Genomic DNA, 23,575 nt, shown 5'->3' with positions numbered 1-23,575 from the left:
GTTGGCGGACTGGCGGGACTGGGGCTGCGTGAGTCTCTGAGCGCAAGCGGGCGGCGGCCGCCCCTCCCCCGGCGGCTGCGGCGGCGGCGGCGGCGGCGGCAGCAGCAGCTCACTCAGCCGCTGCCCGAGCGGAAACGCCACTGACCGCACGGGGATTACCAGCGCCGGCGCCAGGGGCACTTGGGACACGCCCCCTCCCGCCGCGCCATTGGCCTCTCCGCCCACCGCCCCACACCCATTGGCCAACTTGTTGCCAATCAGCGGAAGCCGCCGGGGCAGCCTAGAGAAGAGGCTGTGCTCTGGGGCTCCGGCTCCTCAGAGAGCCTCGGCTAGGTAGGGGAGCGGGACTCTGGCGGGAGGGAGGCTGGTGGACACGGTGGGGGAAACGGGTGGCTACGTGGGTCTGACTGGTACTTGGGGGTTGCCTTTTCCCGCGGGAACTCGGGCGTATAATGTTTGTTACGCTGGAAGGAAAAGAGGTGAGAGGCTGGCAGGAATGCGGCCCGCCCGGCGGCCACTGGAGGGGGAGGGAGAAGTGGAAAAGGCTCAAATCCGGACGGAGCCATTGCTACTGCAAAGGGAGGAGCGCTCTCGGCTCAGCTCTTGTCACTGATTGGTCGCCGCGTCTCCCGCCGCGTGTGAAAACAAATGGCGTGTTCTGGTTGGAGTAAAGGGTCTGTCAGTTACAGGCTCGGGAGTGCGCAGCCGCCTAGGGAGTCTCGCATTGCTCTCTGGGTTGGGTGGGTGGGTAGGTAGGTGGGGAGAGTTGGACCTACCGGCGCGGTCGGCCTCCCGTGGGGTGTGTGCAGGGGGCGGGGAGGAGGGTCAGTGAAAGTGGCTCCTGCGCGGGCGTCCCGCCACCCTCCCCTTCGGGGGAGTCGGTTTACCCGCCGCCTGCCTGGTCTCCACATCTGATTGGTTGCTGCATCCGGAGAATGGCCCCTTACTATTGGCTCAGGTCCCAACTGAGCGAAACCACTGCGCGGGTTCGGTGGGGGTGGCGGTCGTTGGTACGTTCCTCGCGCGGCCCAGCGCCGCAGTGTCTGGCTCCGCGCCCCTGCGCAACGTGGCAGGAAGCGCGCGCTGGAGGAGGGGGCGGGTTGCCCGGCGGAGGCTTCTGGGTGGCGGCTGCCTCGGCTCCGCCCCGGGTACCCGCCGCCTAAAACGCTCTACGAGCCCGATCTGCCCCCGGACTGTGGGAGTGAGGAAAGGAGCGGGAGTCGGTCCTGCTGGTTTGTGGATGGGAGGGGCATGTTCTCCCAAAATCGGCACGAGGTGCTACCCTGAAGGAGCGGCAGTGGAGGCGGAGAGAAGGCCGCGCCCTTCCAGACAGGGGAGGGGAGTGCCGCACTACCTTTATGGGAGTTCTCTGTTGTCTCCGGTTTAAGGACCGCCCTGGGCCTGGAAGAATCGCTCCCTCCCCCACGATCTCGTCATCGCCTCCATGTCGAGGCTCCTAGAATCTAGATTATGGGCGGAATTCCTTTGCCCAGGTTTAACCTGGTGCCGGGGCGTTGTCCTGCAGGGCTTTGAGCAGGTGTCAGATTTTGAGGGTGAGCGAATTTCTGTCTTCCCCCAGAAGGGGGGGCGGCACAAAGTAATTTGTGTCACAAAGTAATTATGGAAGACGTGTAGGAGGGAAATGGAGTCCAGGCATTCACCTGGGACTGGTTTTTACAGCAAGACTGCGTGTTATTACTACTTAAAATCCTTTTTGTAGCTTTTTCCTGGGGATAAAGTGAGAGACCAAAGGCAGACTTAGTTTTATAGTCACCCCATTAGAAACCCTTACTAAACCTTAAAATTTTATCTCAAAATTTTAGACCCCCTTCCTTGAATCTCCAGGATCAGGCACCTTAGCAGCTCTCACTCATATTTTGAGCCCATTTTCTGTTTGTTGTACTTGCTCATCCAGTCTCCAGACATACCATTGGCTTTCTCCTCTCCTGTTTTGGTATGGGTGAGTCATGAAACCAGACAGATTGGTTCCAACACCAATTAAGGCCACCCAACCTGAGCAGAGGCCTCACTCTTTCCTCAGCTGGGATTCTCCCCCTACCCTCTCAGTACAGGTGACCTTGACTACTGCTTCACTGAGAATTAGACATGAGTTTCAGCAACATACCCTTTTTTATCTCCTTTGAATAACTTTTCAGTCCATCCCATGATTTCTGTTCTCATCGGTTTGTTACTGAGTTCATTTGCTATAAACCAGTTGGCTCTGCCTCCTGTTACCTCTTCTGATCCATCTTACATGTTGCCAGGACAATTGTTCTAACATAGCAGGAGCCTCCAAATGACTGATACAACTCCTTCACTGGCTCCTAACTACTTACAGGATGAATTCCATCATCACTGATCTACAAGGTCCCTCAATGGGCTAATTTCTGTTCTTAACAGCCTTTTCATTTGCTGCAATTTTTCACATCACACCAACAGTACCTCTCTGTTCAAGTCACACTGAATTGATTACTGTTTACCCAAATCATAGTTACATAGTCATACCATTTTGTAGGGTCCTGTCTGCCTGAATGCTAACTTTGATGGTCTTTACCCTTCAAGACTTAAGACTCAGGTATCATCATCTCCCCTGTGATCTTGCCTTCTCTGATCTATCGTTCTAATAGCCAGACTCCCTATAAAAAAAATAGCAGTGCTTTCTCCTGATCCCATAACAAGCATGTTGAATCATAGCACTTCTCAGGTTGTTGTCATTGCTTGTTTGAATTCTCTTAACTATTCTGAGCACAGGCTCTTGTTGAGTCTTGTAGTAACACTAAGCTTCTAGTATATTCCTTGATGTGTAGCCAATCCTAAGTAAAATAGAATGACATGTAGATGTCTTTGTACAGTTTGATAGATTATTGTGGTCTCTTAAACAGTTCTTTGTGTGCTTGCTAGTGTTCTAGATTAACACTATCCAGTAGAACCTTCTGCAATTATGGAAATGTTCTCTATCTGAGCTGACCAATGTGGTAACCACTAACCATATATTAATACTGAGCACTGAAAATGTGGCTAATGTGACTAAAGAACTGAATTTTTAATTTTATGTAATTTAAATTGTATGGGCAGTGTAGTTATAGCCACAAACTTGTGGATTGCAAGATACTTAATATGGATGTTGATAACTTTCTCTTCATGCTGAGCAGTAAGGAAATAAAGTTGGACTTCTGTGGCTTATTTAGGAGTTTTCCCCCGGCTTGTTTTATTTTACCTGTTTCTGTTCTTCAGCTGAACCTAGCTGTGAGCTAAATCCAACAAGCCCTTACTAAAAATAAGTCTTCCTTGGACAACAGTGTGTTGAGAAAACAAGTAGTGACTAGTTTGTATTTCAAACGAGAATGCATAATGAATTTTAGGAAAGTGGGATTTCATGAAACCATAATGGTAATAAGACTTTGTATGATGTTAATGAACACCAGCCTTAAAGTTCAGTCCTCCAAGTTTTCATTTTTGGAAAAACTTCCATCAGATGAGGCCCTAAGTATCATTTTTTTTTTCTTTAATATATTTTTTTATTGATTAAGATATTACATATGTGTCCTTATCCCCACGTTCCCCCCTACCCCCCACCTCATGCCTTCACACCCCCCCGCCCCCCCGTTGTCCGTGTCCATTGGTTAGGCCTATATGCTTGCATATAAGTCCTTTGGTTGATCTTTCCCCCTTACCTCCACCTTCCCTTACCTTCCCTCCAAGGCCCGACAGTCCAATCAATGCCTCTCCGTCTCTGGATCAGTCCTTGTTCATCAGTTTATGTTGTTCATTATATTCCACAAATGAGTGAGATCATGTGGTATTTATCCTTCTCCGACTGGCTTATTTCACTTAGCATAATGCTCTCCAGTTCCATCCATGCTGTGGCAAATGGTAAGAGTTCCTTTTTCTTCTTCCTCTTCTTAAAGAATACCTTTCAGCATGTCATATAATGCTGGTTTGGTGGTGATGAACTCCTTTAGCTTTTTCTTATCTGTGAAGCTCTTTATCTGACCTTCAATTCTGAATGATAGCTTTGCTGGATAAAGTAATCTTGGTTGTAGGTTCTTGCTATTCATCACTTTGAATATTTCTTACCACTCTCTTCTGGCCTGCATGGTTTCTGTTGAGAAATCAGCTGACAGTCGTATGGGTACTCCCTTGTAGGTAACTGACTGTCTTTCTCTTGCTGCTTTTAAGATTCTCTCTTTGTCTTTTGCTCTTGGCATTTTAATTATGATGTGTCTTGGTGTGGTCCTCTTTGGATTACTTTTGTTTTGGGTTCTCTGCGCTTCCTGGACTTGTAAGTCTATTTCTTTCACCAGGTAGGGGAAGTTTTCTGTCATCATTTCTTCAAATAGGTTTTCAATATCTTGGCCCTCTCTCTTCTGGCACCCCTATAATTCTGATATTGGTGCCCTTGAAGTTGTCCCAGAGGCTCCTTACACTATCTTCATATCTTTGGTTTCTTTTTTCTTTTTCGGTTGGGTCTTTTTTGTTTCTTCGTATTTCAAATCTTTGACTTGATTCTTGGGATCCTCTTGTCTGCTGTTGGATCTCTGTATATTATTCTTTATTTCAGTCAGTGTATGCTTAATTTCTAGTTGGTCTTTTTTCATATCCTCCAGGGTCTCACTAAATTTATCAGCGGTTTCCATAAAATTCTTGAAAAACCTTATAAACGTGGTTTTGAACTCTATATCCAGTCGTTTGCTTTCCTCCATTTCTGTCATTTGTGACCTGTTTCTTTGTCTCCACATTTTTTATGCTTCCCTGTGTTGGTAGAGTGGTTTTGTGTGCTAGGTGTCCTATAGGGCCCAGTGGCTCAGCCTCCCCAGTTACCTGAGGTAGACACACTTGGTGCACCCCCTTGTGGGCTTTGTGCACAGTCTTGTTGTAGTTATGCCTTGATTGTTGTTGGTATCACTAGGAGGAATTGACTTCCAGGCCAATTGGCTGTGAGAATCAGCTCTGTTTGCAGTGGGAGAACTTCTGTGTTGGAGACACCCCTCCGGGGCAAGACTTGCTTCAGTGGGGCTTTGGTGTTCACTGAGTCTGCCCCCTGAGTGCGTCCCTTATGGATCTGAGGAGTTGTAATCTGGATGGTCTCACTCTGACCACTGGGTACACTGGCTCTTGGATCTAAGGAGGTGCTAATTTAGCCTCTTCCTTAGGTTACCCAGCAGGAGCTATGAAGAGATCTGCAGATTCCCCTTCCTTTTTTGGAGTTTGGAGGTGCCCAGATGGGGCCCAGCTGTGAAGCAATGTAAGCTGCTGTGGGGCCTTGGGACTTCTCTTGGAAGTTCTGGGTCTGTCTGGCCAGGCTGCAATTTGTTAGGTAATTTTCAGGTTGCAGAGGGCCAGGGCATTCATATGCAAAAGCCTCTGCTGCAGCTTGGGTGGGGCGGGGTCTCAAGGAATCAACAGGGCGGAGCAAGCAGCTATGGCGGATCCTCAGCCCTGCCCTAAGGGGCCGTGTCTCAGTGTCCCGATAATTGCTGCAAGCACCTCTGAGGGAAAGCTGCCCTCAGGTTCCGAGTTCTGCCTGCTGCCAGACAGTCCAGTTTCTCCCCGTATGAGTCCTGGGTCCCCAGAGACTTCCCGGAACCGGAGTTCAGAGCAGTCGGGAGCTTGTGACTTCCTCCCGATTCAAAAAGACAGCCACATCCTCAGGTGCCAGCCCCTTTCTGCGCGTGCGTTCGAGCCTCTGTACCTCTGCACTTTACTTCCGCAGCTCCTCTGATTCTCAGTGTGCTTTTCTCTTTCCTTCTAGTTGTAGAATTTCCACTCAGCCAGCCTTCCTGTAGTTCTGGATCATGTCCTTTTTGTCTTTTCGTTGTATTTTTGAAGTTGTGGGAGGCAGCAATTTCCGGTGTTTACCTATGCTGCCATCTTGGTTTTTCCCTCTTAAGTTTCTTATTTGCTTCTGATGTTGGCAGCTCCTACACCACACTGCAAAAACAACCTCAGGCTACGGTATGCCTATTTATCTGACAACAATGACTACAACTTGAGAAACACCTTTCTGAACCAATATGTCTCTAATTTTTTCCTCAACTGTTTTTTGGAGAATTTTTCCCTTCCAAAAAACTGAACGGGAAAACATTTTGAAAAGCAGGAAGGTAGTGATAGGTAATCGTTTTGGAAACTTTCAGGTCAGATTTTTTTCTTTTAAACGGGATGTTAAATTATTTCAAATACTGGTTTTTGCACATGAAAGTTACATTTTTTTATTTAACCACTAAGTGCATTCAAGGATACAGATTTATTGATTCCCAGTACCTGTACTCAATAAATGTTGGTTTTATTGATTTATTTGTGAAATTATTTTCCAATAATATTTGAAGTCCACAGAACACTCAAACAAGGCTCCTTTTATGGAGAAACTTTAGGTCATACTTAACCTAAGTCTTTTAATATTCTATTCATAAAGGAAACTGATGCTGAAAGGGCAGAGCAGGACTAACTCCATTTTGTACTGCGTCCTCCATCTTGTTAATTAGGTCTCTAACATGACCCCTTTTCTGAAAAAAACCACAGAATGTGTCAGTTACCCAGCCCACCGTTAAATCAGCCAATGGGAATCCAAGGGGAAATAACCTAAGGCCAAAAGTATGCTAACCGCATCCTGTCTTTGTGTAACTGGACCCTAGCCTCACCCAACCAATCGGAATCAGCCAACTCAGTGGCCCGAGCATCACCCCAAGTCCTATAAAATTGCTGGACTTCTGAAACTCGGGGCTCTCTGCATCCTGGCTCTCCTTCAGTAGAGGCAGAGAGACCGAGCTCGAGCTTGAATAAAGGCTCTTTGCTTTTGCATCGGACTCGGCTCCCAGGTGGTCTTTGGGGATCTTGAAATCTGGGCATAACATTGCCTCATGGTCTCTGAATACAATCTATTCATCTGTTCACTGTTCAACCCTTCCTTAGGTTTCCTGTTTGAACCAATGTACTTATCCTCTTCCTGTGCTTTATTTCCTTAGGCTTTATAATTTTTTAATAAACCAGCAACCTATCTCCTTTTGAAGTAGAACCATACTACTTTTTCTAGGACAAAAACTAAGTATGCACTTAAACTTGCATGGGAGAATTGAGGATGTTGTACAGGCTTTTAATTTTTTTAAATTTGCAAAATTTGAACTATATAATGTTGCTCCCATATATTTTTTATGCATGGAGGAGGTTTTGTACAATAATGGTTTGCAACTGTTATTCCAGAATATGATAGGGATCAGCATCACAAGGTTAAGACTGGTTTGTTTTATGCCAGTCTTAGTTGTAGGGCATTTTGTTAGGTCACATCCAGGAGTCTGGCACTGTACTTTGCAGGTTGGAAATTCTTGGCTTTGTTACATTATGTTTGATTTTGTTACATCCTGTTTTATATTGGAGGACATACTTCTACAGAACCTTTATTTTATTTTTTCTTATTTAAGACTCCCCATTCTTGATGGGGTGAGAAACTGAATTGTTACAGAATTGTGTTAGCATTGAATCAAATATTTACGTTTATTTTATTTAGGCCAGGCTTAAATCTGATGAATTATACCTGGTTTTATGTATACCTTCATAGTGACTAGATAGACTATTTCTGCCTCTTAGATTATATCTCAAAGTCATGGTTACCTGAAATAATCCAACTTTACAGCTTTTTCCCTAGAATTTACAATCATCACTGACTTTTAGTTTGTCCTGATACTTAGTCACCTTTGTTTGGTAATTGTTTTTTAACATGTTTAAGATTGACTCTTCCTACTAACAACAGTAATACATTTTCAGATCATGTTTTATAGAATTGGTTATTTTACCAGCTAACTAAACCACCCTAATATATGAATTCTTGTCAACTCAGTCAACATTCCTTACAGCCTTTCCTCTTTTTACTGACCGTGGCTTAAAAATCTCATCCCGCACTTTTTATTATAATAAATAATGGCAACATATTCTAGTGCACACTATAGGCAAAACCTAATGAAAACATAGTTTAGGTGAAGAAATTAATATTTATTGATTACCAATTGTGGCCTCTTTGTCATTATGGTGTGGTGCTGATATATAAACCGGAGTTAGAGTAGGAAACTAAAGGTTAAACAACTTTGTTTTAGACACCAACAAATTAAGGACCAGGAATTATGGTTTGAATTGCATAAGTCAGTATTCTTTCTCTGATGATAGCAGTTTTAAGAAATTTAATCTGTTGCTGGATACAGGATGGATTATAAGAAGGGAGAAATTTGAAGGCAGAGATACTACTTAGGAGTTTCTTTCCCAGTAGTACAGACACCAAATGATGAGGTCTGGTATAGTGATGGCAATCAAAATGGGAAATAAGTTGACTCAGTAACTGACCAAATGTCAGTCACTGAGAGGGAGGGAGGACAGTCTCAATATATCACTTCTTCAGGGAACCTTGATGTCTTCAATTATGCTACTTTGGATCCCCAACTTGAATGTCGTCATAGCAGCTCTCACAATTGTAATTAGTAGTTGAGTGAGTGGTGGGTTTTTGTTTTACTTTTTTAAGGCTATTTTCCTAGTTGCCTAAGCATGGGGAGGTCTTCTAGGTCAAACAATATTCATAATACTGAGCTGTTATTTTCTTCTCACAAGTGTGTAAAGGCTACATGATGTGTGATGTAAGAGATCATTACTGATGTTAATTGAACAGAGGATATTCTTAAATTTTCTAGAATTTCCTAAGGTGGTAGGGTTAGGGTATGAATATTTGTTTTTAGGAATTAACTTACTTTTTAGGTTATACTTTCTATAATCCCAGGACCCTCAGTATTACATAATTATTAATATAAAATCCTGCCATTTTCTTTGTGCCTAAGTATAAACCGAAGTACATCCTGTTGTCTTGTTATGCAATAGTGCTGTAAATATTTGCTCAAAACTTTCAAAATTTTAAATTTACAATTTATTTTAGAATTTAGCAACACAAAATAAACCAATTTATATTGTTCTTATTTAAGAATGGGTCATTGACTTAAAAAAAAAGATTAGAAGATTGCTTCTTCAACCCACACCTTATGTCTAAAAATGCTAAAAAAGGTGAATTTAAGATATTGCAGAACTCTTACAGGAAGAATCAAGTTCAAAGAAACTATAAGGAAAAGCTACTGAAATAAGTTACTGTAGGACATTGGCTGGAGAAACACAATAGCTGAGAAACAAAAAGCCATATACATTTGACACTAGTGGATGAAAAGTAAAAAATAGTAGCTCTACTTTTTAATAATAGAGTAACTTGTATAGGAAAGATTTGTGTGCAGACATGAAATCTGTGTTATCTTTGTAGAAGAGTATTTAAGCCTTAGAAATGGATGAATCTACAAACATGACTGGGCTTGTTATTTTGCTTGTACAGGGTGGGGCAAAAGTAGGTTGGTAGTTCATATGGAAAATAATCCTATCTAATAAAAGAGAAAGATGGTAATTGGCGTATGACCGCTACCCTTCTCATTGGCTAATCAGCGAGATATGCAAATTAACTGCCAGCCAAGATGGCGTCCGGCAGCCAGGCAGCTTGAAACTAACATGAGGCTTGCTTGCTTCAGTGATGGAGGAAACCAACGTTCCCCGCCTGCCTTGCCGGCCTCAGAGCCTGCAGTTTAAAAAACATTGTAACAAATATAGAAGCTAAACAAAACCCCAGAAACCTGCTTTCAGCCAGCCGGGATCTCAGAGCTGGAATTGATACAGAGTTTCGATTGTAGAACTGAAACAAACCAGATACCTGCTTTCAGCAGCGGATGCCTAAGAGCTGGAGCCTCAGAGCTAAAGCTGGCCCAGAATAAAAAGAAAAAAAGGAGCAGTTGGGAGCTTCAGTCCCAGCCTGAAAACAGTCCTCAGCCCCTCACCCAGACTGGCCAGGCACCCCAGTGGGGACCCCCACCCTGAAGGGTGTGTGACCAGCTGCAAACAGCCATCATCCCCTCACCCAGGCTGGCCAGGCACCCCAGTGGGGACCCCCACCCTGATCCAGGACACCCTTCAAGGCAAACCAGCCAGCCCCCACCCGTGCACCAGGCCTCTATCCTTTATAGTAAAAGGGTAATATGCCTCCCAGCACCGGGATCAGCGGAGCTGCGAGGCCTCCCGGCACTGGGATCAGCGCGACAGGGGGCAGCACCAAACCCCCTGATCGCCCTGTGGCTCTGTGTGACAGGGTGGGGCCACAACCTCCCTATCTGCCCTGCTCTGTTCCTGACAAAGGAAGGCGTCCCAACCCCCTGATCAGCCCTGCTCTGTGCCTGATAGGGGGGAGCTTCCCAACCCTCTGATCGCCCTGCGGCTCTGCGTGTGACAGGTGTGGCGCCCCAACCCCCCCACCCCACGGGCCCTGCTCTGTGTGTGACAGGGTAGAGCCATAACCTCCCTATCGGCCCTGCCCTGAGTGCGACAGTGGCGGCTCCCCAACCCTCTGATCAGCCCTGCTCTGTGGGTGATAGAGGGCGGCGCCCCAACCCCCTGATCCACCCTGCTCTGTGTGTGACAAGGGGCGGTGCCCCAACTCCCCTATCGGCCCTACTCTGTGACAGGTGGGAGCTCCTCAACCCCCTGATGGGCCCTGCTCTGTGCATGACAGGGGGGCGCTCCCCAAACCCCTGATGGGCCCTGCTCTGTGGGTGATGGGGCAGCGCCCCAACCCCCTGATTGGCCCTGCTCTGTGGGTGATGGGGCAGCGCCCCAACCCCCTGATTGGCCCTGCTCTGTGCGTGACGGGGTGGCGCCGCAACCTGCCCATTGACCCTGCCTTGAGTGTGACAGGGGGCGTTGCCCCAATCCCCCAATTGGCCCTACCCTGAGCATGACTGAGGGTGGCATCACAACCTCCCAATCCACCCTGCTCTGTGCATGACAGGGGGCAGCGCCCCAACTCCCCAATCGGCCCTGCTCTGAGCCCGACTAGGGGCTGCACCTAGGGATTAGACCTGCCCTCTGCCACCCGGGAGCAGGCCTAAGCCAGCAGGTCGTTATCTCCCGAGGGGTCCCAGACTGCGAGAGGGCACAGGCCAGGCTGAGGGACACCCCCCCCCCCCCAGTGCACAAATTTTTGTGCACCGGGCCTCTAGTACAATAATAAATAATACAAGAATAAACTTTGTGTACTCACAACTGTAAACCTATTTTTGCCCCACCCTGTATTTGTCCAGCATCAGCATCAACTAGTCAGAGACTTTTAAGTGAAAGCTTGGCAACAAACAAAATATGTCCTGAAATAGTTAAAATGTTGAATAAAGTCTCAGGGTTTATCAGGATATTTTCACATGGTGAAAAGGCAAAGGTGGGTGAAACTGTCAGCATTTTGGCATAAATCAAGGCAGTCACAACCAGACTGTAGTTGTTCTTCCCTGCCATGCATTTGCAGAATAAACCCAGGGGTAAGAATGTAGCAGTTTCACTTCATGTCCTTATGAAAACAGTAAATTTTATTATATCTGGACCCTGAGTACGTAACATTAAATGTGAGTGATGAAATGGGAAAATTGCATATAGTACTTCTGCTACATACTAAAGGACAGTGGTTTCAAGAAAAAGCACTCCTGCGGTTTGGAAAGAATAACTATCAAATTTTGGTTGTCAGAGTTGGCTGTTTGGCAGACATTTTGGAATATAAAGGAAGTGAGACTTTAAAGGAAAACAATTGACTGCTGTTTTCAATGATAAAATTCAAATTTAAAGTGAAAATTAGAATTTTGGGAAAACTTGTATCCACTACCAGGGAGTTTGACATCTTTCTAGTATAGTTTTTTTGTGAGATATAGTGATAGTAATATGATTTTTAGATATTATATAATGAACTGGGTCAACATTTGGGAGATTTATATTATTAAGTGAACTAATATTTTCCAAATGACCAATACATGAAATTACCAAAAAAATGCAAATAAGTAACATATCTCAACCAATTGAATGTGGAAAGAAGAAAATTAAGGCAGACATTTTAGAGAACTGATTTGCAAAAAATGTAAAATAAATCCACTCTGAAAATAGTTACTTCCATGAAATGCTAATGTAACAATATATTTATTACTAACTTAAATTTTTTTTTAATTCATAATATGGAAAAATAATGGTAATCAAAGTTATTTGGGCCCCTCAGTTTTTAAAAAGGGGTCCTGGGGCCAAAAAGTTTGAAAAACAGCTGCTCTAGCACAATGTACTAGTTAACCCTCAAATGCCTATTGAATAACTAGATGGAGTTGAAAAAAAAAAATGACTCCCAGTGTTAAGGCTGGATGACTGGGTGAACAAGTATGCCTTGTAGGACCCAGAGCAGATTTTAGTGGAGAAAGGTATGTTCATGTTGAGTTTTAGATGGAACACATAAGGATAACTATAACGGGCAGTTGGAAGTTTAGAATTTGATCTTGAGAAAACCTAAAATACCATTTTCCTTTCCAGTGAAAGTTGCTTTTGTCATGAATATATATAATCAAATAGCTACAACTTCACAACTGATTAGCAAATATTGTAGCTTTGGTGCAAAATATAAGGGTGACAGTGTAGGTCTCTTTAAACAGGGATAGTTTTTTTTTTTCACATTGTGCACTTTTAAAATTTGGTATAGGAGACCTATTCCTTTTTTTAAAAATGTTTTAATTGACTTCAGGGAGAGATAGAAACATCAATGAGAGAAAATCATCTATCAGCTGCCTCCTGCGTGCCCCCTACTGGGGACCTAGCCCACAACCCAGGTGTGTGCCCTGACTTGGGAATTGAACTTCAACCTCCTGGTTCATGGGTTGAAGATACTCAACCACTGAGTCACACTGGCTGTGCTGATTCTTTTTTTTTTTTTTTAATGTACCAAGGTACAATTAAATGTGATTTTTTTTCTCATGGAATTTTCAAACTTTTACCATATCTCCACTGAAATGTCCACATCTCACCTGAAATTTTTAGAAAAGGCTATGCTGAGAATTAAGAATGTATTACTTTTTCTATGCCTATTTACTGTTATATTTTACTTTAGGAACTCTACAGGCCTTTTAAAATACCTCCGTTTTTCATTCTTCAACTTATTGTTTGGTTCTTGCAGTGAAAGACCTGAGCTATATCTGACACTGAATATACCAGAATCTAGTTTTGGCAGTTTCTGGAAAGTTACCATTTTAAAAGAAGTGTTTAACAAATGTTTCCTTTTTTCACCACTGTCAGTCTCTGGGAGAGAACCATCTTCCTTTCATTTAATTAAAAAAAAAAAAATCTGTCTCAGTGTTTATGTTGCTATTTTTCCCTCTAAAATATACTGACTCCCAGTAACGAATGTCTAGAATCTAGATTATAACTCGTTCATTTTGTGTTCAGATTAAGATTACCATCCCATCTTTTCACATTTCCATGGTGTTAGGAGGCCCACTTCAAGGTTAAAAACCAAAGCCACAGAATGAGTTAGGTGACAGTGTCATATATAACTCAAACCCAGCTCTTCTGACTCCTGATAGCTATTTCCTATTCCTGCCATCAGATTATAAAACATAATACTAGGGTGGAAAGACTTCAAACTATTGCAGACAATGCTCTACATATCTGCATAATCTTAAATCAATTTGGTCACGTTTTTATGGTGGTACTTAAGACTACAGCTATGAAGGAACAGGCTCAAATTTGATATAAAAACTAAGCCAATGTTCAAAAATATTCATTTGTTCATCAAATATTAAATGTTCACTCTGGAAGTTACTGTACCAAGCATTTGGTAAACAGTGGTGTACATGGATGTGATCCTTATACTTTCCAGTTCTGTGGGCTATACTGACCCAGAGAGGTTTAAATGGTTTCTTTTATCAGAGGTGAAAAGTTGTTTTATGTTGATCCCATAATGCAACAACATTATGATGATGGCACTCATTCTCAAGTGTGAGGTAGTATATCAGAGAAAACCAGACTAGGAATGTTGGCTGTGCTACTAATTTGAACTTTGTTCTTTCAAGTACTATCCTTTTATTCTAAATGTAAGACATCAAAAGTATTATCAGTACTATTATATTACTAATATGACATTGGAAATCTAACTACAAAGTAAACTCTGAATACTGTAAAGATTCCACATAAAGTCTCAAGTACTCTGACCCAGGGAAGCACTGTTTCCACAAGGACTTAATAGTGTTGAGGTAATTTCACTTTCTACTCTTTTTGCAGCTGGAAAAGCATCTAAATATGAATAGTGATCCAAGAGAAAACAACAAGGAACTCAGGTGAAGTTTTTAATTCAAAGATAAATCAGTCCTTTTAAGAAACCAAAAATATTTTGACAGGTTTATGTCTGACATTCAAAAGCAATACCACGTTTGTGTACTGAAAAATAAAATCTTTAAATTTGACTTGTTGGTCCCATTCTTCATCTACTAATGTATTTGCTACTATTTACAAATAAAAATGTATCTTTGTAATTCCTTTGCTAAATCCTAGTCCTCTATGTATTAACCTGAATAACATGCATATTTTAATTTTTAAGGCAGATGGTAAACTTTTCAATAGGTCTTGTTAGATTTTATCTCACCATGGGGCAAACACTTTCACAAAGTGTAATAATTCCTTTTTTAAGGTTGATGTAAAGAGAACTTGAGCAACTAAATAGCAAAAGTACATAGGTAGTATCTATGTTGCCTAAGATGCTATGATTATGTTCTCTGCTTTTCCATTTGGCCAGGGTGGCTACAGTGGACAACAGGAACTGGTACAAAGCCTGAAAATAAAATGTACACCCAAATCTCAAGTGCATTTTAGGAAAAGTACCAATTGCCCAGCTACCTCTTCACAGCAGCTGCAAATGAAGAAATGTTCTTCTCTCATAAGACGTTACATTCACACCTGCTAACCTGGGTGAAGAGCTTTAGACCAACTTAAACAGCAAACTACTTTTGTTAATACTAAATACTATTTTTCTCTTAAAGCAAGGAAATTCTGGCATTTCCAGTGTCAGGAAGCACAAATACTATTAATCATTCTTTGCACTTAGAAGTTCCTCTTTATCTTGTCCTGAAGGATGAACAAAAGCTTGAGGTGTACGGTTCAGAAGGTAAACTGCAGCATGAAGACCACCTATGTTCACCCAGACAGTGTGCACTTTCCGCCATACATGTTCCATTCCAGATAATGCCTGTGTACACACAAAAGGCATGAAAGTAATTAGCTTCAATGACTTGCCTGCTTCTAGACAAGGGGTGGGGAACCTTTTTTTTTTTTTTTTGCCAAGGGCATTTGGGTATTTCTATCATTTGCAGTCCATACAAAATTATCGACTTTTTAAAATTAGCCTGCTATATTTGGTCAAACACTTAACTCACTACCACATGATTTTGTGGGCCTGTTCTAGACCAACCAGGAATTTTAGGTGCCAATAAGAAACATTAGGGAAAGGGAACACAAATCCTGCTCAAACTAATACAGTGGTGCCTTGACTTATGAGTGTCCCAACTAACAATACGAGCCATCTCTCAGCCGATTTTTTGCTTTGAGTTGCGAGCTAAAATTCGGGTTACGAGCCAGCTTCAGCTACCCCACCAATAGTTGGCGCAGCGAATGTCACAGTGAACGCCACATCAGCTCAGCATCACGTGTCTCACTCGTTCACTTTAAGCGATTAGCTCTTAGTTGAAGCATCAGTGTTGTGCTCGCATTTGTGCTTGCAGTTATTTTGCAAAACTTAGTTTTTTCAACCATGGATCTGAAGAAAGTAAGTGCGAAGGGCAGTGCTGAGAAGAAACGGATGATGTACATTGAATTAAAGAAAGAAATTATCAAAAAACATGACCAAGGTGTGCGTGTAATCGACTTGGCGAAGCAGTACGAGCGTAGCACTTCTACGATCTGCACCATACTGAAGCAGAAGGAGTCAATACAGGCTACAACTCCAGCCATGGGCATTAAAATAATTTCTAAACAGCGGACATCTATAAATGAAAATATGGAGAAGCTGCTAATGGTGTGGTTAATGGAGAAGCAGCTCGCAGGAGATACTGTGACAAAGGCTATAATCTGCGAGAAGGCACGAGCTATTTACGCTGATTTGCTGCAGCAGACTCCAGGCACTTCAATGGACGAGGCATCGGGCGAGCCGTTTAAAGCCAGTCGGGGCTGGTTCGAAAATTTTAAAAAGAGAACCGGCATTCATTCCGTTGTCAGACATGGTGAGGCAGCGAGCACGGATATAACGGCAGGCGAGGATTACCTCAAAACGTTTGCTGAAATTATAGCAGCAGAAGGATACATCCCCCAGCAAGTCTTCAACTGTGACGAGACAGGACTCTACTGGAAGAAGATGCCAAGGAGAACTTATATAACGGCAGAAGAGAAGAGGATGCCAGGCCACAAACCCATGAAGGATAGGCTAACCCTCGCACTATGTGCCAATGCAAGCGGTGACTGCAAGATTAAGCCGCTGCTCGTTTATCATTCGGAAAACCCCAGAGCCTTTAAGTCACATAAGATTCTGAAAGAAAAACTGCAGGTTATGTGGAGGGCAAACCTGAGGGCGTGGGTCACCAGGCAGATCTTTGTGGAGTGGGTGAATTTGGTCTTTGGTCCTGACGTTAAGAAATATCTCCAGGAAAATAACCTACCCCTGCAAGCTCTTCTTGTCCTGGACAATACACCTGCTCACTCACCTAACCTTGAAGATGACATCCTCGAAGAGTTCAAGTTTATAAAGGTTCTTTACCTTCCACCTAACACCGCCCCTATCCTGCAGCCAATGGACCAGCAGGTGATTTCTAATTTCAAGAAGCTCTTCACCAAGCACCTATTTCGCCACTGCTTTGAGGTGACGGAGAGCACAAACCTCACCCTTCGAGAGTTCTGGAAGGACCATTATAACATCGTGATATGCCTCAGAATTATCGATATGGCCTGGCAGGGTGTTACAAAGAGGACCTTGACTTCTGCATGGAAGAACCTGTGGCCTGAGGTAGTGTCTGAAACAGACTTTGAAAGACTCGAACCCGAAGTGGCAGTGGTGGAGGAGATTGTATCCCTCGGCAAGTCCATGGGCCTGGACATGGATGAAGGTGACATAAACGAGCTAATTGAGGAGCACTCCAAGGAACTGACAACGCAGGAGCTAAAGGAGCTACAGACACAGCAGCACACGGAGGTTATGCAGGAAATAGATGACACGGAGGAGGAGGTTATCTCTATAAGTGAGATAGAGGAAATGTTGGGAATGTGGGAGAAACTTTCAGACTTTATTCAAAAGAAACACCCAGAAAAAATTGCAACTGGGCGTGCGATGGAGCTATTTAATGACACTTGCCTAACTCATTTCAGAAATATTCTGAAAGGGAGGATGAAACAGACCTCATTGGACAGGTTTTTATCAAAAACTCCTGTAGATGAAAGAGATGAAAGCATGGCGAAAAGGGCAAAAATCAGCAAATAAGATTCAGTTATTCAGTTCAGCCTTTTTCCTCCAACTCCATCATCATCTTTAAGTTGTTTGATCTCCAAGGTAAATGCTGTACATTAAACTTAATAAAACAAGTGTACTGTACTACATTCTATTGTTCAGTATTGTGTTTTTATACAATATTCGTTAGTTTTAAACACATTTTTCTTATTTAAAAACATTTAACAAAACAATTGCAGTGTTTTTTGGGTGTCCGGAACGGATTAATGGCATTTCAATTCATTGTAATGGTGAAAATTGATTTGACATACGAGTAATTTGAGTTACGAGCTCCGTCATGGAATGAATTAAACTCGTAAGTCAAGGCACCACTGTATTCCTGGGTCTTCAAGCTGAGTCTTTGAGTTACTGCACTGTACCTTTGTAAAGCATTTCTTGTCCTGAGTAAGTAGTGCAGCTCGGCCTGTCCCTGGTTTACAGATACGGCTCATCTCCCATAGGCAAGCTGGGTAAAGGTTCCAGTTTCTTTTCTTGGAGCCCATCCTATAACAGAAGATCCAGTGTGTCAAACATGCAAAAAATAACTAGGACTGAGAAGTTATTAAAAACTCATTGCATCCCTAGCATGTTTGGCTCAGTGGGTAGAGCGTCAGCCTGCAGACTGAAGAGTACTGGGTTCGATTCCAGTCAAAGGCATGTACTGGTTGCAGCTTGATCTCTGGCCCTGGTCAGGGAGCATGTGGGAGGAACCAACCAATGTGTCTCTCTAATCCAATGGTTCTCAACCTTCCTAATGCCGCGACCCTTTAATACAGTTCCTCATGGTGTGGTGACCCCCAATTTCATAGTTACAAATTGAACATAATTAAAGCATAGTGATTAATCACAAAAACAATATGTAATTATATATGTGTTTTCTGATGGTCTTAGGTGACCCCTGTGAAAGGATCGTTCGACCCTCAAATGGGTCGCGACCCACAGGTTGAGAATCGCTGGTTTAATCCCTGTTTCTGTCCCCCTCCTTTTCACTCAAAAAATCAATGGAAAAATATCCTTGGGTGAGAATTAACAGAAAAACTCATTGCAGTAAGATCCTGAGGTATGAAAAACAGTTGCCATTTAGAAGCTAGAGCATTATATGTCAATGAAATGAGCAATCAGCCCTAAAGTTGCATAGAATTTTGAATCAGATAAATCAGTTTACAGAAAAGAACTTTGAGAACTGTAAGTATATAAACTGTCCTCAATGAGCATGAGCAGTCAAATTGTAGGAACCAAATCAGTGATTAAAAATAATTTATGCCGAAACCAGTTTGGCTCAGTGGATAGAGCGTGGGCCTGCGGACTGAAAGATCCCAGGTTCGATTCCGGTCAAGGGCATGTACCTGGGTTGCGGGCATATCCCCAGTGGGAGATGTGCGGGAGGCAGCTGATGGGTGTTTCTCTCTCATCATGTTTGTAACTCTCTATCTCTCTCCCTTCCTCTCTGTAAAAAATCAATAAAATATATTTAAAAAAAAATAATTTATATTGAGAAATAGAACCAAGTTTTCCTCAACCTTTTTGAATTATGTAATTCAACAATGGTCTAAAAAGAGGATGAACTTTCTGTGATGGTCAGGATTAAAATATAATACATTCCTCAGTTTTCAGAAGAAAAAACGGGTGAATCCAATAAACTATATAATAAAAAGCTAATATGCAAATTATGCTGGCCAACTAACTGTAGCCCCAATCGCCCCCACCCCACCCCAATCGCCCCTGGCCTCACCCCACTCTCCCACCCCTATCGCAATTGGGCGGGCGGTCTGGACCCCACCTGTGCTTGAATAGTCTTGTTATAATCCTTAAGTGAAAATTGCTTTGCTGATAGTCTGCTAAAAGGAATGAAAGATTTTTACATAAACTCAGAAACAGGTTTAGAAGACACATGGGTACTAGTATAACAAGTGAAGGTAAAACTCATATTTTAAAAAACTAAGTCCCAGAGAAATCAAGATGGCGGCATAGGTAAACACCGGAGATTGCTGCCTCGCACAACCACTTCAAAAATACAACTAAAAGACGGAACGGACATCACCCAGAACCACAGGAAGGCTGGCTGAGTGGGAATTCTACAACTATAAGGAAAGAGAAAAGCATACTGAGACTCAGAGGAGGTGCGGTGCGGAAGTAAAATACAAAGGTGCGGAGGTGCACGTGGAGCGGGCTGGCGGCTGAGGGCGCAGTTGTCTTTTTCAAACGGGAGGGAGACTCAGGCTCTGAGCTCCAGTTGCGGGCCAGTCTCTGGGGACCCAGACTAAAACGGGAGAAGCAGGACTATCTGGCATCGGTCTGAACTTCAGGGCAGCTTTCTCTCCGAGGTACTTGCAGCAATTGCTGGGACACTGAGAAGCAGAGCCCCTGAGGACAGGGCTGAGAGCAGCCGTAACTGCTCACTTTGCCCGCCCTGTTGATCCCCAGGGTCCCGCCCCACCCAAGCCCTGCACAGAGGCATTTGCTGGATAGCCTCTGGCAGAGGCTAGATTAGCACCTCCCTAGAGATCAGGACGGAAGTTCTCCCACTGCAGACACAGCTGATTCTCACAGCCAGTTGGCCTGGAGGTCAAATCCCCCTCAGTGTTACCTACAACAATCAAGGCTTAACTACAACAAGACTGTGCACAAAGACCACTAGGGGGTGTACCAAGAAAGCATAAAAAATGCGGAGACAAAGAAACAGGACACAAATGACAGAAACAGAGGAAAGCAAACTGCTGAATATAGAGTTCAAAACCACACTTTTAAGGTGTTTCAAGAACTGTCTAGAAGCCGCCGATAAATTTAGTAAGACCCTCGAAAAGACTGGTGAGACCGCCGATAAGTGTAGTGAGATCCTCAAGAAATCTAATGAGACCCTCGATGTTGTGATAAAGGACCAACTAGAAATTAAGTATATAGTGACTGAAATAAAGAAATTGTACAGACTCCCAACAGCAGACCAGAGGAGCGCAAGAATCAAGTCAAAGATTTGAAACGCGAAGAAGCAAAAAACACCCAACCGGAAAAGCAAAATGAAAAAGAATCCAAAAATACGAAGATAGTGTAAGGAACCTCTGGGACAGCTTCAAGCGTACCACATCAGAATTATAGGGGTGCCAGAAGAAGAGAGAGAGCAAGATACTGAAAACCTCTTTGAAAAAATAATGACAGAAAACGTTCCCTACCTGATGAAAGAAATAGACTTCCAAGTCCAGGAAGCACAGATAACCCCAAACAAAAGGAATCCAAAGAGGACCACACCAAGACACATCATAATTAAAATGCCAAGAGCAAAAGACAAAGAGAGAATCTTAAAAGCAGCAAGAGAAAGAAAGTCAGTTACCTACAAGGAAATACCCATACGACTGTCAGCTGATTTCTCAACAAAACTTTGCAGGCCAGAAGGGAATGGCAAGAAATATTCAAAGTGATGAATACCAAGAACCTACAACCAAGATTACTTTATCCAGCAAAGCTATCATTCAGAACTGAAGGTCAGATAAAGAGCTTCACAGATAAGGAAAAGCTAAAGGAGTTCATCACCACCAAACCAGTATTATATGAAATGCTGAAAGGTATCCTTTAAGAAGAGGAAGAAGAAGAAAAAGGTAAAGATAAAAATTATGAACAACAAACATGCATCTATCAACAAGTGAATCTAAAAATAAAGTGAATAAATAATCTGATGAACAGAATGAACTGGTGATTATAATAGAATCAGGGACATAGAAAGGGAATGGACTGACTATTCTTGGGGGGAAAGGGGTGTGAGGGATGTGGGAGGAGACTGGACAAAAATCGTGCACCTATGGATGAGGACAGTGGGTGGGGAGTGAGGGCGGAGGATGGGGTGGGAACTGGGAGGAGGGGAGCTATGGGGGGAAAAAAGAGGAACAAATGTAATAATCTGAACAATAAAGATTTAATAAAAACAAAAACAAACCTAAGTCCCACCTTTTTCCAAATGGCATGTCTGTTACAATAATGTCCACAGAACCAGTTCTTAATGGCAGATTGCAGATATCCCACTGAATAGCATCTATGGGCAAGCCCCAGGACAATTTGCTGTGGGGACAAAGGAAAGGTGCTTCAACATATTCTGAAAAGACTGCTATAAAGTACAAAATACTAAAATATCAATTGATATTGACAATATCAAAAATTTTAAAGTAGAATGTAGAAAGTATATGTTCATAAGATAAAACCAAATTTATAAAAATGAGCAAGTGATTTAGAATCGTTAGGTTAGTGTGCAAAAGATTACATCTGCTTCACTTACGATTTAAGAGAAAGGATTAAGGGGAAAAACAAGATTGCAACACAACTGTAATAGACAACTGAAAACTTGCAACAGTAAATTTTGTAACTGATGATGTAAAACATTGATAAAATAGACACTGGATCAATGCTAAAGAGGAAAAAAAAGTGAGGTGACATATCTGAAGGATAAAGTTTGATAAATCTACATAGTAATAACAGGAGACCTAAAAGCAGATATGTAAAATTAGTGAATATAGAGGTACTTTAAGATTAAGAAACAAGTATTTGTATCATATTATTAAATAAGAAGCAAAGAAAGGTAAGATAAAAAAAAGAGGACAGGGCCTGGCCGGGTAGTTGAATTGGTACAGGGGTGGGGAAACTTTCTGCCAAGGGCCATTTGAATATTTATAACATCATTAGCTTAATATAATTCACTTAATATAAATTTACATTGCTACGAAAAAAGTTCCCAGGTTTATTGAATTTCGAGTCCTATCTTCGGTTGCCTCGGCAGGGCCGGACCAAATATTTTTCAAGCCACTGGCTGGATTTTCCCCGCCCCTGGGTGAGAGCATCATCCCAATATGCCAAGGTTGTGGGTTTTTTGATCCCCATTCAGGGCACATATGACAGTCAACCAATGAATGCATAAATAAGTGGGACAACAAATTGATGTTTCTCTCTATCCCCCTCCCTCTTTGTCATGTATTAATATAGATGACAAAAGGTAATAAATAATAGCATGATTTAAATCCCATTAAAGCAAAGCTACTGGTTTAAGAAATAAAATACAACAGGAAAACAAAATATGAGCATAAATGAAGGGTTATACTATTGATATATAATAAAGAATTTAAGAAAAATGATATAATGGGTGGGTGAGAAACACATTGAAAAAAAGTTTTACAATCAAAAGCACCAATAATTGCAACAAAATAAAAAATAAAATATATTAAAAATCTAGGTAAGAAGTCTAGCTGGTGTGGTTCAGAGGAAATAAGAGGTTGCTGGTTTGATTCCTGGTCAGATCACATGCCCAGGTTGATGGCTCAATCCCCAGTAGGGGGTGTGCAGGAGGCAGCCAATCAATGATGTTCCTCTCATTATCAATGTTTCAATCTCTATCCCTCTCCCTTCCTGTAATAATCAATAAAAACATTTTTTAAAAATCCAGGCAAGAAATAGTACAGATGGAACAGACAAAAAGTGAAGGTATAGAGGGTCCAAAAAACAAGAAAATGTTCAGAAAATAGAAAAATAAGAATCAACCAATGAATGCATAAGTGGAACAACAAATTGACATTTCTCTCCCTCTTTAAAATCAACAAACAATTGTTTAAAATTTAAATGGAGTCTCGATATGTTTATTTTGATTAAATCATGCCATAATACGCTGGGGGTATTAATCATATAAAGTCAATACCTAAGTCTAAGAGATGCTATAGAAACTTTAAAAAGTTTACCCTTTTTTGCCCTGGCTGTTGTGACTGAGTTGTTGGGAGCACTGGCCTGTATAGGTTGTGGGTTTGATTCCCAGTCAAGGCACATAACTCGATTGTGAGTTTGATCCCCCTTTGAAGCACGTACAGAAAGCAATCCCTTGATGTTCTCTCGCACATCAATGTTTTTTTCCCCCTCTCCCCCCCCTTCGCCTCTAAAAATCAGTAAGTGTATCCTCAGGTGAGGATTGAAAAAAAATTTACCCTTCTTTAATTTGGCTCTTGGTCAGTAAAGATGAGATGTTATTTGCTGCTCTATTCACAGCCAATGGATTATTATCACCAGCAATATGAAAGCAGTTAGACCATTCAGTAGCCCCCTAAAAGACAAGAGTATATATTGAAACAGAAGTCACAAACTGCAAAAAATGATTAAAGAAAAAAATCATTTCAATTGTTAACAAGACATCCAATCCAATAGTCCAGTGCTTTTCTAAAGTGGCAAAACACTGCATGT

The 23,575-nt window shown here is 42.4% G+C and overlaps 1 protein-coding gene and 1 long non-coding RNA gene across 9 annotated transcripts in view; one reads left to right on the top strand and one right to left on the bottom strand.

Moving 5' to 3' along the window:
• Window positions 1-10: 10 nt before the first annotated feature.
• Window positions 11-14,312, top strand: LOC118668029. Its single transcript, XR_004971489.1, has 2 exons — window positions 11-333; window positions 14,131-14,312. It is a non-coding gene; the product is annotated as an uncharacterized LOC118668029 (long non-coding RNA).
• The window catches only part of THUMPD3 (THUMP domain containing 3), a 27,079-nt gene continuing 17,686 nt past the window's right edge, over window positions 14,183-23,575 (bottom strand). For 4 of the 8 annotated variants that reach the window (XM_036332068.1, XM_036332069.1, XM_036332070.1 and 1 more), the window contains exons 7-10: window positions 23,323-23,438; window positions 21,311-21,421; window positions 17,755-17,878; window positions 14,183-15,091 (exon numbers count right to left, since the gene is read on the bottom strand). In XM_036332068.1, the coding sequence (XP_036187961.1) occupies window positions 14,930-15,091; window positions 17,755-17,878; window positions 21,311-21,421; window positions 23,323-23,438 (513 nt within the window). In that variant the 3' untranslated portion in view covers window positions 14,183-14,929. Of the gene's footprint in view, window positions 15,092-17,754; window positions 17,879-21,299; window positions 21,422-23,322; window positions 23,439-23,575 lie in introns of all 8 variants that reach the window. The other 4 variants (XR_004971488.1, XM_036332071.1, XM_036332074.1 and 1 more) reach the window with 4 other exon arrangements.

This window comes from Myotis myotis, unplaced genomic scaffold, assembly GCF_014108235.1.
Source record: "Myotis myotis isolate mMyoMyo1 unplaced genomic scaffold, mMyoMyo1.p scaffold_m19_p_13, whole genome shotgun sequence".
Lineage (NCBI taxonomy): Eukaryota > Metazoa > Chordata > Mammalia > Chiroptera > Vespertilionidae > Myotis > Myotis myotis.
This window is presented reverse-complemented; position numbering and strand designations above follow the sequence as displayed.